The sequence below is a fragment of the Pistacia vera genome, unplaced genomic scaffold, assembly GCF_008641045.1.
Source record: "Pistacia vera cultivar Batoury unplaced genomic scaffold, PisVer_v2 Contig663, whole genome shotgun sequence".
Taxonomy (NCBI): Eukaryota; Viridiplantae; Streptophyta; class Magnoliopsida; order Sapindales; family Anacardiaceae; genus Pistacia; species Pistacia vera.
In genome coordinates, this window is record NW_022196516.1 from 1300427 (window position 1) to 1313630 (window position 13204).

Consider the following 13204-nt stretch of genomic DNA (forward strand, 5'->3'; position numbering starts at 1 on the left):
CCTACACTGCATTCTAAATGTTTACATCTTAGGAATATCCTTTGTGTGCCAAACATTACAAAAAATTTACTTAGCATCTCTAGGTTTACCAAAGACAATAATGTTATTGTTGAGTTTGATGCAAATTGTTATGTTGTTAAGGACAAATCCACAAAGGCAATGTTACTGTAAGGGGGCCTTAAGGGAGGTCTGTACTAGCTAAATATTCCACCTGCCTTGTTTCCTTCTGCTGTTTCAACCTCCAAAGCTTCACACGTGTCACCTACCCATAGTTCATCATCTAATAAAGCAGCTCCTTCTGTCCAATTCTCAGGAGATGCATTGTTTAGTCAGTCCCATAGGCCTAGTATTTAAAATAGGTTAGCTGTATCTGCTGCTGATACTCTCAGGTGTACTCAGTCTCAAATGCAAACTACTAATAACTGTTCATCCACATCATGTAAAGAAATTTGCAATGTTTTTAGTAATAACAAAATTGATCATTTTTGTGATTCACAACCTGGTTTAGTTTCTGATTTTAAATTTGCTGTTCATATGTCTGCTTCTAACATGCATAATTCTGATCAACTTCAATCTGCTTGTGTAACTACTTTGAATAAGCCAAAAACACAATCTGTTAGTGATGCACTTTTATTTTCTAAGTTTGAACTGTCTCATGAGCCTAAAACACAATTTGTTAGTGATGCACTTTTATATTCTAGGTCTGATCTGTCTCATGATATTCAGAATAACCTAAGTGTGCCCGAAATTGTGCAATTCCCTACGCAAAATGCATCCAATGTTTCACATATTAATCTGCATGAGATGAATCATGTTAAGTCTGAACTTCAATCCAGTCTTCACTGCCTTGCTGTTAATAAACAACCTTCTACTCATATGGTTTGGCATAGAAGATTAGGACATCCGAACTCTACTGTTTTTCAAAAAATCATGACCAGTTTTTCAGGTTCTCACTCACCAGTTTCCTAGTTACAAAAATCTGAAACTTTCTTTTGTGATGCATGTCAATTAGGCAACATCAGAACACCTTTCCTGCCTCCCAGTCACATGCTCTTGAACTACTTGTTTTAATTCATAATGATGTTTGGGGTCCTGCCCTTGCAGTGTCTGTTGAAGGTTTCCGGTATTATGTTCAGTTTTTAGATGATTTCAGTAGGTTTGCATGGGTTTTTCCTTTAAAAACAAAAGCTGAAGTTAAATCTGTATTTATTAAATTTCATCACCTCGCGGAAAGGCAATTTAACACTAAACTAAAGTGTCTTCAATCTGATCAAGGAGGAGAGAATAAAACTCTTATTCCTTATCTAAATGACTTAAGCATTCAATTTAGACATTCATGTGCTTACACTCACCAACAAAATAGCCATAGTGAACACAAACATAGACATATTGTAGAAACCGGTTTAACATTGCTTGCACATGCATATATGCCCCTGCATTATTGGTGGTTAGCATTCGAGACTGCTACATTCTTAATTAATAGAATGCCTACTGATGTCTTACACGGTGATACTCCTTATTTCAAATTGTTTCCCAAATAGCCTGTTTATGAGAGTCTTAAAGTATTTGGATGTACTTGTGTTCCTTACCTTCGTCCCTTTAACAGTCATAAGTTTAGTTTTCATTCCTCCAAGTGTGTCTTTATAGGATATAGTTTAGTTCATAAAGGGTACAAGTGTTTAAGAGAAGATGGGAAAATTTTTGTTACACCTAGTGTCACCTTTAATGAAATAGAATTTCCATTCCAAAATAAACAGTTTATTGATCCTTATGACACTTTTTCCCTCAAACAGATTTCTCTTAATGAACAGGATAGTTTCAATACTTCCTTGTCTCGTTTACCTTGTTTCATCCTACCTGTCTCTTCTTCAGTTTCTCCTGGTCCTCATGCAGTAACAAAGCCTACAGACAAGACTGTTCTTAATGATTCAACAGTTGCTAGTCATATCACTTCTTCTAATACAGTCACAAATTCAAACTTACACCCTCCAAACCAACATATCAGCTCACCTACATTACCACTAACACCTGCACTCATGACTGTTACCTCACAATCTATAGAACCACTACATACAACATCTTGTAGCAGCCTTTTAGACTCCTTCCTGTTACCATCAGTTTCTTCATTACCTGTAATTAGATCAGATTGTGTTCCTCCCACCTGCCATCTTGAAGTTGATTTATCATTAGCACAAGTTACTATTGATCTCATGCCATCACAAAATGTTTCCAATTTGCACCCTATGATTACAAGATCCAAGTCTGGTGCTACGGTTCTAAAATCAGTTAAAGCTCTTGAAAGTTCAGCCTTGACAGCAGCTGTGCAGAATAAATCTGATTCATATGGTTTAGCTGGTTTAGTTTCAAATGAAGATGACATTTTGCTGCATTCAGCTTATCTTACCATTGGCCAGGATGTCATTGAACCTGAACCTAAATCTGCAGTTGAAGCACTTGCAAGTCCAGCTTGGAAAGCAGCCATGCAAGTTGAGTTCGATGCTTTTGTCCAGAATAACACTTGGTCTCTTGTTCCCCCTTCTTCTGATATGAATATTGTGGGGAACAAATGGGTTTTCCGGACTAAATTCAATGCAAATGGCAGTTTGCAAAAGTACAAAGCCATGCTAGTGGCAAAGGGGTTTCAACAAACACCAGGATTGGATTACTTTGAAACATTCAGTCCAATTGTCAAGCTATCCACCATTAGTATCATTCTCACGTTGGCAGTTTCTAATGCTTGGGACATTCAGCAGATTGATGTGAATAATGCCTTTCTTAATGGCACACTAAATGAGACAGTTTACATGCGCCAGCCACCTGGTTTTGAATCATCTGACTATCCCTCTTTTGTTTGCAAACTGAATAAAGCTCTGTATGGGTTGAAGCAAGCTCCCAGGGCCTGGTTTGACAAGTTAAAAATTGCACTACAGATTGAGGGTTTTCAGAACTCCATCTCAGATTCTAGCTTGTTATTTTCAAGGAAAATTCTACTGTCACTTATGTTTTGGTATACGTTGATGATATTCTCATTACCGGGTCCAATTCTACTTATATTAGTCAATTGATGACAAATTTGAATGATGAATTTGCATTGAAAACTTTGGGGTCTTTGTAGTATTTCTTGGGTTTGGAAGCAACCAGAACTTTAATTGGTATTCATCTTAAATAGACTAAGTATGCAACTGATTTACTTGTGAAGACTAATATGCTTGAAGCTCATGCTTGCTCCACTCTAATGGCTGTTGGTACCAAGTTATCTTCACTAGACAGCCCACTTTTTGAACATCCCAGTTTATACAGAAGCACTATTGGTGCTCTGCAGTATTTAACCCTTACTCGTCCTGACATTAGCTTCCCGGTTAACAAACTCAGTCAACACTTGCAAGCCCTAACAAATCTGCAGTGGCCAGCCTGCAAGAGGATCCTTAGATACATCAAAGGTACTCTTCAGTTTGGGTTACATTTTAAGCCAGCAGTATCATTAAATATTGAGTGTTATGCTGATGCCGATTGGGGAAGTAGTCCTAATGATCGACGGTCTACAAGTGGGTGTTATGTTTTCTTAGGTCCAAATCTTATTCAATGGAGTTCTCGCAAGCAAAAAGTTGTAGCATTGTCCTCAACTGAGGCTAAATATAGAGCACTTGCTCAAACAGCCACTGAGGTGGCCTGGTTAGAGAATATGTTCTCTGAATTGGGCCTAAATTTTCCTACAACTCCTGTGGTATGGTGTGATAATGTGAGTGCTAGAGCGCTTGCTTCTAATCCAGTTTTCCATGCACGGACCAAACATATTGAACTGGATGCACACTACATTCGTGAACAAGTTTTAGCTAAGAAGCTGGTGGTTCAATATGTGCCATCAAAACTTCAAATTGCTGATCTCTTGACAGCTGCTCAATTTAGTGAGCTCAGACAAAAAATGATAGTTCTTGATGTTGCCAGTTTGAGTTCTGGTTACTGATTATGCAGTATTTTGATGGTGTAGGTTTGAGTTCTGGTTACTGACTTTGTAGTAACTTTCTGAAGTTTTTTTTTTAATGATAATGAGTGTTGCTGAAGTGAAGGTTGATGAAGTTTTTTTTTTTTTTTTTTTGTTGGTGAAGTTCTGATGGTTGAATATTGGTGGAGTTACTTATAACTCACTTTAGCAGTAAAAAATTAGAGTGTGCTGCTGTGTTGAGAGTTTGGCAACGTAGGATCAGAATATGTTAAGAAGGTGTTGTTTTTTTTGGTAAAACAAGCTATATCAAGTGTTGAGCTGCTGTGTTGTGTATCTGCTGTGTATCAAGAGTTAGCAATTCTGATTAGAGTTGTGGATTTTTAATCAAAATTGAGCTATGAGTTGTGTATCTGCCACGAGCTTCTGTATTTGCATGAGACGAACTGCTTGTAGCAACCAGTTCCCCATGAGCTGCTACATTTGCATGAGACGAGCTGCTTGAAGCAACTAGTTCGTCACGAGCTGATGATGCATGAGACGAGCTGCTTGTAGCAACCAGTTCACCACGAGCTGTTACATTTGCATGAGACGAGCTACTTGTAGCAACCAGTTTGTCACGAGCTATTGCATTTGCATGAGACGAGCTGCTTGTAGCAACCAGTTCGTCACGAGCTGCTGCATTTGCATGAGACGAGCTAATGTTAGACAGTTCGTCACGAGCTGCTGCATTTGCATGAGACGAGCTGATGTTGGACTGCTCTAATAATTAAAAAAAAAAAAAAAAACTAATCGTCTCCCTCTGCTGGATTGTGAATTAAAGTTGACAGCGAAAAGTCAGAACTGAACCTGGGAATGAAGATCCTAAACCAGGTTTGGTTTGAGGGGAGATGTTGATATAAGAGGATGAAAGTGCAAAGTTGTTAAGTGATTGGATGCTTTTGATAATAGGCCAAAGTGGTGTTGTTTTAAGTAGAACTTTAAGTAGAACTTTCAGCTCACTTTCACTTTACTCTTTTCTCTATATCAGTATAAAAAGAACAGTGTTCTTCCTCATTTGTATCGAAACTTAGTCAATTGAATACAAGATAGCTTTGTTCTCTCAAATTCATTTTAGCTTCATTTCAGCTCTTCTGTATATTTCACAATAACATCTACCAAAACAATCAACCAAAAAGAACATTATTCCTGAAACCAGCATTCACTAAGCAAAAGAAGAAAATCGCAAAATAAATAACTATTTTGCAGCAACTATTTGTTTATTCTATTGTATTAAAACAAAACCATAGTCCATATACAAAAAGCAAGCACATGAAACCAACATTCACTAGCAAAATAAAAATCGCGACATTCATACCGTGAGTTGGTGAGACAAGTGACGAAATCACAGAGAGAGCCAAAATCCATGAAGTCTGGAGACATCAGCGAGAATGATCGGAGCGAAGGGTGGTGACATTGAGTGCCGTCGGCATTAGCAGAGAGTTCAATTCGACTTGATTTAGGTTTAGGGTTTTTTCACAATCTAATTTTGCAATTCCACTTTTATTTGATTTGGGAAAATGGGTCATGGGTGTCTTTGTCATTTTCAAAACCTTTTTATAACTTCATATACATGTACTCCCTAATACTTATAAACTATATCATTTTGACCCTTTCGAGCTTGCTGAAGCTCGTGAGCTCGATGACCGAGCTTGGGCTAAGCAAACTTGGCATGACTCCCTTATTCGAGCGGCTCGAGCTCGAGCTTAGTGGCTCGCTCGTTTGATACCCCACCCAAACCCACTGCTGATCAATGAATATACTCGCTACCAGCGAATTCGTTGGCAACAACAACTAACCACCGCCGAAAATAGTTGGTTAGCAACTTTGCCAGCATGCTTTAACTTTTGAATAATACTACCCCAACAACTCTCTCTCTCTCACAAACTTTCTCCACAACCCTGCTTGGCAGCTTATAATTGGTCAGTTCATAATGGGTTCTAATAATTAATTGCGAGTTGACCAATTGCGAGTTCCACGTCAGGGTTGTGAAGAAAGTTGTTGGTGTAGTATTATTTTTAACTTTTTTCTTTTTATTTTTTTACTATTATTTATTCATATGATTGTACCATTTTTTTTTTCGTTTTCTTCCCTTGGGACAATTCATGTAGCAAATTAAATTATGTAAGAACATAGTATAATTTAGTTTTTATTCACCAAAGGTGGAGCCAAGGCTGACCCCCTTGGGCTTTCGCTTTCTTGAAATTTGGAAAAAAAAAATTAAAATATTTTCAAAAATCTTAAAATCTTTATGGAATATATGATTATCAAAACAGACATATGTAATATGATGATATCGTTTTCTTCCATTTTCTTTCTCGTGATAGTTGATGTAGCAAATTAAATTATGTAACAAAATGGTATATTTAATATTTTATTGACCCAGGGTGAGCCAAAGGCTGACTGCCTCCTTTGGGCTTTCGCTCTCATGAAATCTTGGAAAAGAAAATATAAGTTATTTCAATACATAGTTAATTATAAACGTAAATTAAAGCCACATTGAAATTATAAACGTGTACTATGCTATTAATAAGGATAAATTGCTTTCAGTTAAAAGTCAAAGATTTGATCTAATAACTTTTAATGAATTATATTAGTTATTGCATTTTCATATAAAATAATAGTCTAAGGATTCTATAGTATAATTAAAAAAATGTTATTAAGAAAATTCCCCTTTTTGCATCCTAGAAGGAGGGCTTTTTTCTAGATTTTCTAGAGCAGGATATTAACCAACTCTTATTGTTAATAATCCCTAATTTTCATTGTAATAATATTATATAATAGTTCTCCCTATTATTCTCTAGAAAAATTCCTCCTATCCTGTACCTAGACAATAAACTATCTCTCATCCAATAATAGCTATAAACCCTTCTCCATTTATTAGCCGTTTGTCCTTCATGGTTAGATTTAGCAGATGGATATTCATATAATACCCCTAAAGTTGGTAAAACCTGATTTTCACATTCAAACTGTAATAATGTTATATTTTACCATAGATATAAAGATTAAATTATATATAACTAATTTAATATTTTATTAGCCAATGGTGGAGCCAAAGGCTGACTGACTTCCTGACCTTTCGTCTCATGAATTTGGAAAACAATATGTAAAATATTTTTCGGAAGTGTGAAATTTTTTGTATAGAATATACGACAGTTCAAAAAATTGTACTGTAAATGATGATATCATTTCCTTCGTTATTGTCTTTGCGGTTGGTATAGTAACTATAAAACTATTGCTGCATACATAACATAAAATGATGCTATCATTCTCTTTTTCTTTCTTTTGGATATATTCATTTATTGACCTTTTTAAAATTAATAAGCAAAAAACTTGAACCAATCATACACAAATCAGATTATACAATATAAATTTAGTAACCTCCTTGAAAATTCCACCAGTTTAAAGAAATTCTTCCGGACTAATTAATTAAACAAGGCTCTTATTTACTAACCAATTACAAATTTCCTTTATCATCATAGATATCCGTTAATGAGCTGAATGTTGACTTTCAATGGAACATTTCAGCACAGATATATTCCCAAACACATTAAATCCATTTATATATCACTCTTAGATTCTAATTATAAATAATAAAGTAAAGAGAAATGTAATGCAATGAAGTAGAATTCATTTAATTTGTGCGCTATGAGAGATGTACTAATTTTCTAGGGGGATAAGTGATTAAAAATCCTTTTATCTTAAGGAGCAATAGAAAGAAAGATTTTTTTTATTTTATTTTTTTAAATAGGGATTGATGAAATAAAAGAATCTTTTTTCAAATAAGGTTTGGAATATAAATTTCTATTACCCCTTAAGAAGTATGAATTCTTTGATATGGAATAATAAAATAGAAGAATTTTTTTCGAATAAATGTTGATGTATGATGGATAAAGAAATACATGAAATAAATTGATTATGTATTATTAAATTGTATTAGCAAACAAACGGGCTTATACCTCTTTAAACATGATCACACTAGTCCGGTTCAAAATCCTTTTAGTAGCCCATATTTTTAAAATATACTAATCTTAAAAAAAAAATAATAATAATAATTAAAAGCTCAATGTGAATTAAAACCTAATATATATGTCAAAACTCAGCCTACCCTAAGAATTTTTAAAAAAAATTTGACTTGGGTATAGCACGGGTTAGCTCCCACTTAGTTCTGGCCCTCCCCACTCTGGGATAGTATGGAATCATTTCTTCATTTTCATTTTGTGGGATTAATCGGTGATACTATCTTTGTTGAAGAGAGAAATTTGGGGAAAGTATTGTGTATTTCATCGGGTTATCAAATACAATTTGTACATTGCTGTTATACTTGCAAACTAACTCAGTAAGCTACTAACTGCAGTTAACTAACTCTAGTTAATAACTAACCAACTTGTAACTAACTCTCTTAACAATAACAGAAACTAACTTTACATTTTAAACAAACTAACTAAATTGTATAGTACTTAATAAATCAGCTACTGTTAACACCCCCCCTCAAGTTGGAGGGTGGTAAAGGTCAAGCACACCCAACTTGCTTAACAATCTGGAATGCAGTGGACTAACAAGAGCTTTAGTGAGCAAGTCTGTAGGCTAATCAGATGACGGAATATAGGTAGTGGTAATGACTCCCAGTTTAAGTTGTTCTCTCACAATGTGGCAATCAATGTCGATGTGTTTAGTCCTCTCATGGAAGATGGGATTTGATACAATGTGATTAGCAGTCTGGTTGTCACAGTGAAGAGGTATAGGAAGCAAATTAGTAATTCCAAGTTCCTGAAAAAGTTGAATTAACCAAAGCAGCTCACATACAGTGGAGGCATAGCTCTATACTCTGCCTCTGATGAAGATTTAGAGATAATGGCTTGCCTTTTAGATTTCCATGAAATTAAAGACTTGCCAAGAAAAATGCAGTACCCTGTAACTGACTTTCTTGTCATGAGACATGAGCCCCAATCAGAGTCACAAAAGGCAGATAAATTCATAAGATTGTCAGTTGGAAAAAATAGACCTAAACCAGGAGCAGACTTAAGATATTTCACCACTTTAAGTGCTATAGTCATATGTGAATGTTTGGGACTATGCATAAACTGACTTAAGAGATTGACAGAAAAACTTAAGTTTGGTCTAGTCATGCATAAGTACAACAACTTACCCACTAGCCTTTAATAAACACTCGGATTAGGAAGAGAGGGATCATAACCAATAGGGAAAAGGTCATCACAAACAACTGATGTAAGTTTCAAAGTAGAATCCATAGGAACTACAGAAGGCTTGGAGGCAGACAGACCTGATTCATATATAAGTTCCAAAGCATACTTTCTTTGACATAAGTGAATACCCTTGAATGACCTGGCTACCTCTAAACCCAAGAAATATTTTAGAACACGCAAATCCTTGAGTTTAAAATGAGAATGCAATAGTTATTTGGTGGAGTTGGTCATGTCAATATTGTCCCCTGTAAGAACAATGTCATCTACATAGACTAAAACTAGCACAATATGAGAATGCATCCTCTTAATGAACAAAGAATAATCAGCTTTAGATTGAGTAAATCCTCCAACAAGTAAGGCTTGAGTAAGCTTGTAATTCTAGGCTCTAGAGGCTTGTTTAAGTCCATATAGAGACTTGTGTAACTTGCATACTATAGGCTGCTCCCCAAGATGCCCCACCCCACCCCCACCCCCACCCCCACTTTGCAAAACCTTGAGGCAAAGTCATATAAATCTCTTCTTGTAAATCCCCTTGCAAAAATGCATTATCCATATCCATTTGGTAAAGTGGCCAATTATGCATGGAAGCGGGTGAAAAAATAGACCTAATGGTAACCATTTTAACAATAGGAGAAAATGTTTCTACATAATCTACACCTGCTGTTTAAGTGTACCCCTTTGCCACCAATCTTGCCTTATATCTTTTCAAGGAACCATTAGCATTATATTTGAGTTTATAGACCCACTTACAACTAATTGGAGTCTTACCTTGGGGTAAAGGGACTAAGGACCAGGTTTTATTTAATTCCAAGGCTTGTATCTCCTTTTGCATGGCAGCTACCCAATTAGGATCTTGAAAAGCGTTATTGAAAGAAGAGGGTTCTACTAGATTGAGATGGGATAAAAGGCTTGGTAGCTTGGTGAAATATGACTATAAGATACAAAATTAAAGATAGGATATGGGAGGCAATTGCTGAAGTTGAAGTGGAAGGAGAAATAGATGGACAAACAAAATCTGATGTCCAGATATGGGGCCTTTTAATTCGACTGGATTGCCTAAGAGGAATGATAGGTTGAGGTGGAGAGGAAGTAATAGATGGAGAGGGAGGTCCTGTAGATTCTGCATGTTAGACAACATGTAATAAATCGGTTGATAAAGGGACAGTAGGGGCTGTAGTTGTAGAAGGCAACTCAATATCCAAAAATTCAAGATCAAAGGGAAAAGGTGATTATGGAGATATAGGCCAAGTAAAAGGAAAAATGGTCTCATGAAAAAGAACATCTCTAGTGACAAAAACTTTATGAGAAGAAAGATCATAAAGAAAATATCCCTTTTGAGTCAAAGAATAACCCAAAAAGACACAAGGGGTAGATCTAGGTGACAATTTGTCCTTAGGGGTGAGAATGGTAGCATAAGCTAAACAACCAAAAACCTTGATGTGATCCAATGAAGGAGGGTGACCAAAAAAATCTTTCAAAAGGTGATATACCTTTGAGAACTGATGAAGGAAACCTATGTATAAGGTAAACTATTGTTTGCACACAATATCCCCACAAATGATTTGGTATATTGGACTGGAATTTCAAGGCTCTAGCTACTGCAATGATGTGTCTATGTTTCCTCTCAACAACTCCATTTTGTTGACGGGAATAAGCACATGAGCTTTGATGGACAATGCCTTTACTAATAAATAGATCATGACATTCTTTATTAAAAAATTCAAGGCCATTGTCACTTCTAATGCATTTCAGAGTACAATGGTATTGAGTTTCTATCATTGTAATAAAATGTTTAATGGTAATGAAAACTTCAGATTTGTATTGCATGAGAAATAACCAGGTTACTCTTGAAAAATCATCAACCAAAGTAAGGAAATACCTAGCATTTCCATGTGTTGAAATCTTATATGGACACCAAACGTCAATATGTAACAAATAAAAAATGCAAGTAGAAATTGAATTACTATGATGGAGAAGAACCCTAGTTTGCTTAGCTAATGGACAAATAGTGTAGTGAGGAGGATTAGAAACATCAAAATTTTTATGCATATGCTATAATATTATATAAGGAACATGTCCTAACCTTTGGTGCCACAATTTAGCACTATTAGAAACATTTGCAGCAAGAAAAGTATTTGGAAATTCAAAGTCTTTATTCAACTGAAAATGACATAGTACATTATTATTTGAACAAATACCTTTTGAAATATTACGAACAGCTTTATGTGAAGCATCTACTGACATTATTGATTTTTGTGAAATTGGATCAAGGAAATATAGGCCTTGCTTATGCTTACCAATCCCCTTCAATTTGCCACTGTAAAGGTCCTGGATTAGACAAAAATTAGGGTAAAAATTGATGGTACAATTATTAGAAACTGTAAATTTGGAGACGGAAAGCAAATTGTGTCTAAAAGTTGGTATGTGCAGAACTTTTGAGAGATGCATGCCATTGTCCAAAATTGCAGAACCTACATGTGCAATATGAGTCTTAGTGCCATTAGGTAACCCTACAATAGATTTTCAAGAAGGTTTTATGGCAATAGGAGACTGTAGAATACTAAGGTCATAGGTCATGTGATTAGTGGCCCCTGTATCTATGATGCAAACATTTTTATTTAAATTAATCAATGTAATATCATGTGTACTATTAAAGATACCTATAAGGTTTGCAACTGAATGATTTGTAGAGGGTACATTCTCATTTCCTAACAGCTCCAAAATCTGATTGTACTGCTCTGATGTGAAAACAGGTCCAGCTGGAATATTAGGAGACTTTGCATCTGTCGTTTCTGCAACTGTATCCTGTGATTGCACCTGATTAGTAGAGTATTTGGATTTTGAGTTCCCTTTTCCTTTTGTAAACTGGTAATCTATTGGATAACCATTCAGCTTGTAACAATTGTCACGTTTGTGACTAGGTAGGTGACAATAATCGCATTCAATATAAGGTTTCTTTCCCTTATATCTCTGCATTGAATTCTAATTTTTACCATTCTGAGCATAGAGTTGTGTAGTTACATCTGCATTAGCATTCAATCCTGCTAAAGTCTTTTGGCTCTCATCTTGATTCACTACGGAATATGCTTTTCTCACACTCGGCAAGGCATTCATCAACAAAATTTGGCTTCTGACCATAGAGTACGACTCATTCAAACCCATCAAAAATTTTAATAACTTTTATTGATTAATATGTTCAAGATATGTCCTTGCGGAAGCACTATCTAGAGTAGGAAGACTTACCAGAGAATCCAATTCGTCCCATAACGACTTAAGCTTGTTAAAATAAATTGCCACAGTGTTGGTTCCCTGTGTAAGATTCACGTTTTCTCTATGGATACCAAAAACCCTAGTGCCATTCACTTTGTGATATTGCTCTTTCAGATCCTGCTAGACTTGTGAAGCATTGGTTGAATACACAATCCCGTTGAATATTTCTTTGGAAACTGAATTAAAGATCCAAGCAAGAACTAAGGAGTTGCACCTTTCCCATTATGGAGCTAAACGATCATGTACTGAAGATTTTGTGCAAGTTCCATTAACAAAACCTAGCTTGTTTTTGGCACATAAGGAAACGGTCATAGCTCTGCTCCAAATACCGTAATTTTTCGTTCCTATGAGCTGTTTTGATACTAATACTGACCCTGGTGTATCAGATGGATGAACTTAGAGGGGCGCATTTGAGTCAATCGAAGGTAGAACTGATTCTTCTGCCATAGTTGATTGAGCTTAGCTTCCAAAGTCTACAGCTCAAATTGAAACAAATTAACGAGTCTTGAGCCTTTTCAAGCTGAACGAGAAGAATATGGAGGTTCAATCGAACCAATTTCTAGAAAATTTGCAAGAAATTTCCTGCTCTGATACCATGTTGAAGAGAGAAAATTGGGGAAACTACTGTGTATTTCATCGGGTTATCAAATACAATTTGTACACTGTTGTTATACTTGCAAACTAACTCAGTAAGCTACTAACTGCAATTAACTAACTCTAGATAATAACTAACCAAACTTGTAACTAA

The 13204-nt window shown here is 35.6% G+C and overlaps 1 protein-coding gene across 1 annotated transcript; it reads right to left on the bottom strand.

Moving 5' to 3' along the window:
• Nucleotides 1–4307: 4307 nt before the first annotated feature.
• LOC116112546 lies at nucleotides 4308–12324 on the bottom strand. Its single transcript, XM_031398671.1, has 5 exons — nucleotides 12180–12324; nucleotides 11847–12059; nucleotides 11620–11696; nucleotides 11385–11514; nucleotides 4308–4702 (listed from the first exon to the last, which is right to left on the bottom strand). Exons 1-5 carry the CDS (start codon nucleotides 12322–12324, stop codon nucleotides 4308–4310), a joined length of 960 nt encoding a protein of 319 aa, XP_031254531.1.
• Between the last annotated feature and the right edge of the window lie 880 nt (nucleotides 12325–13204).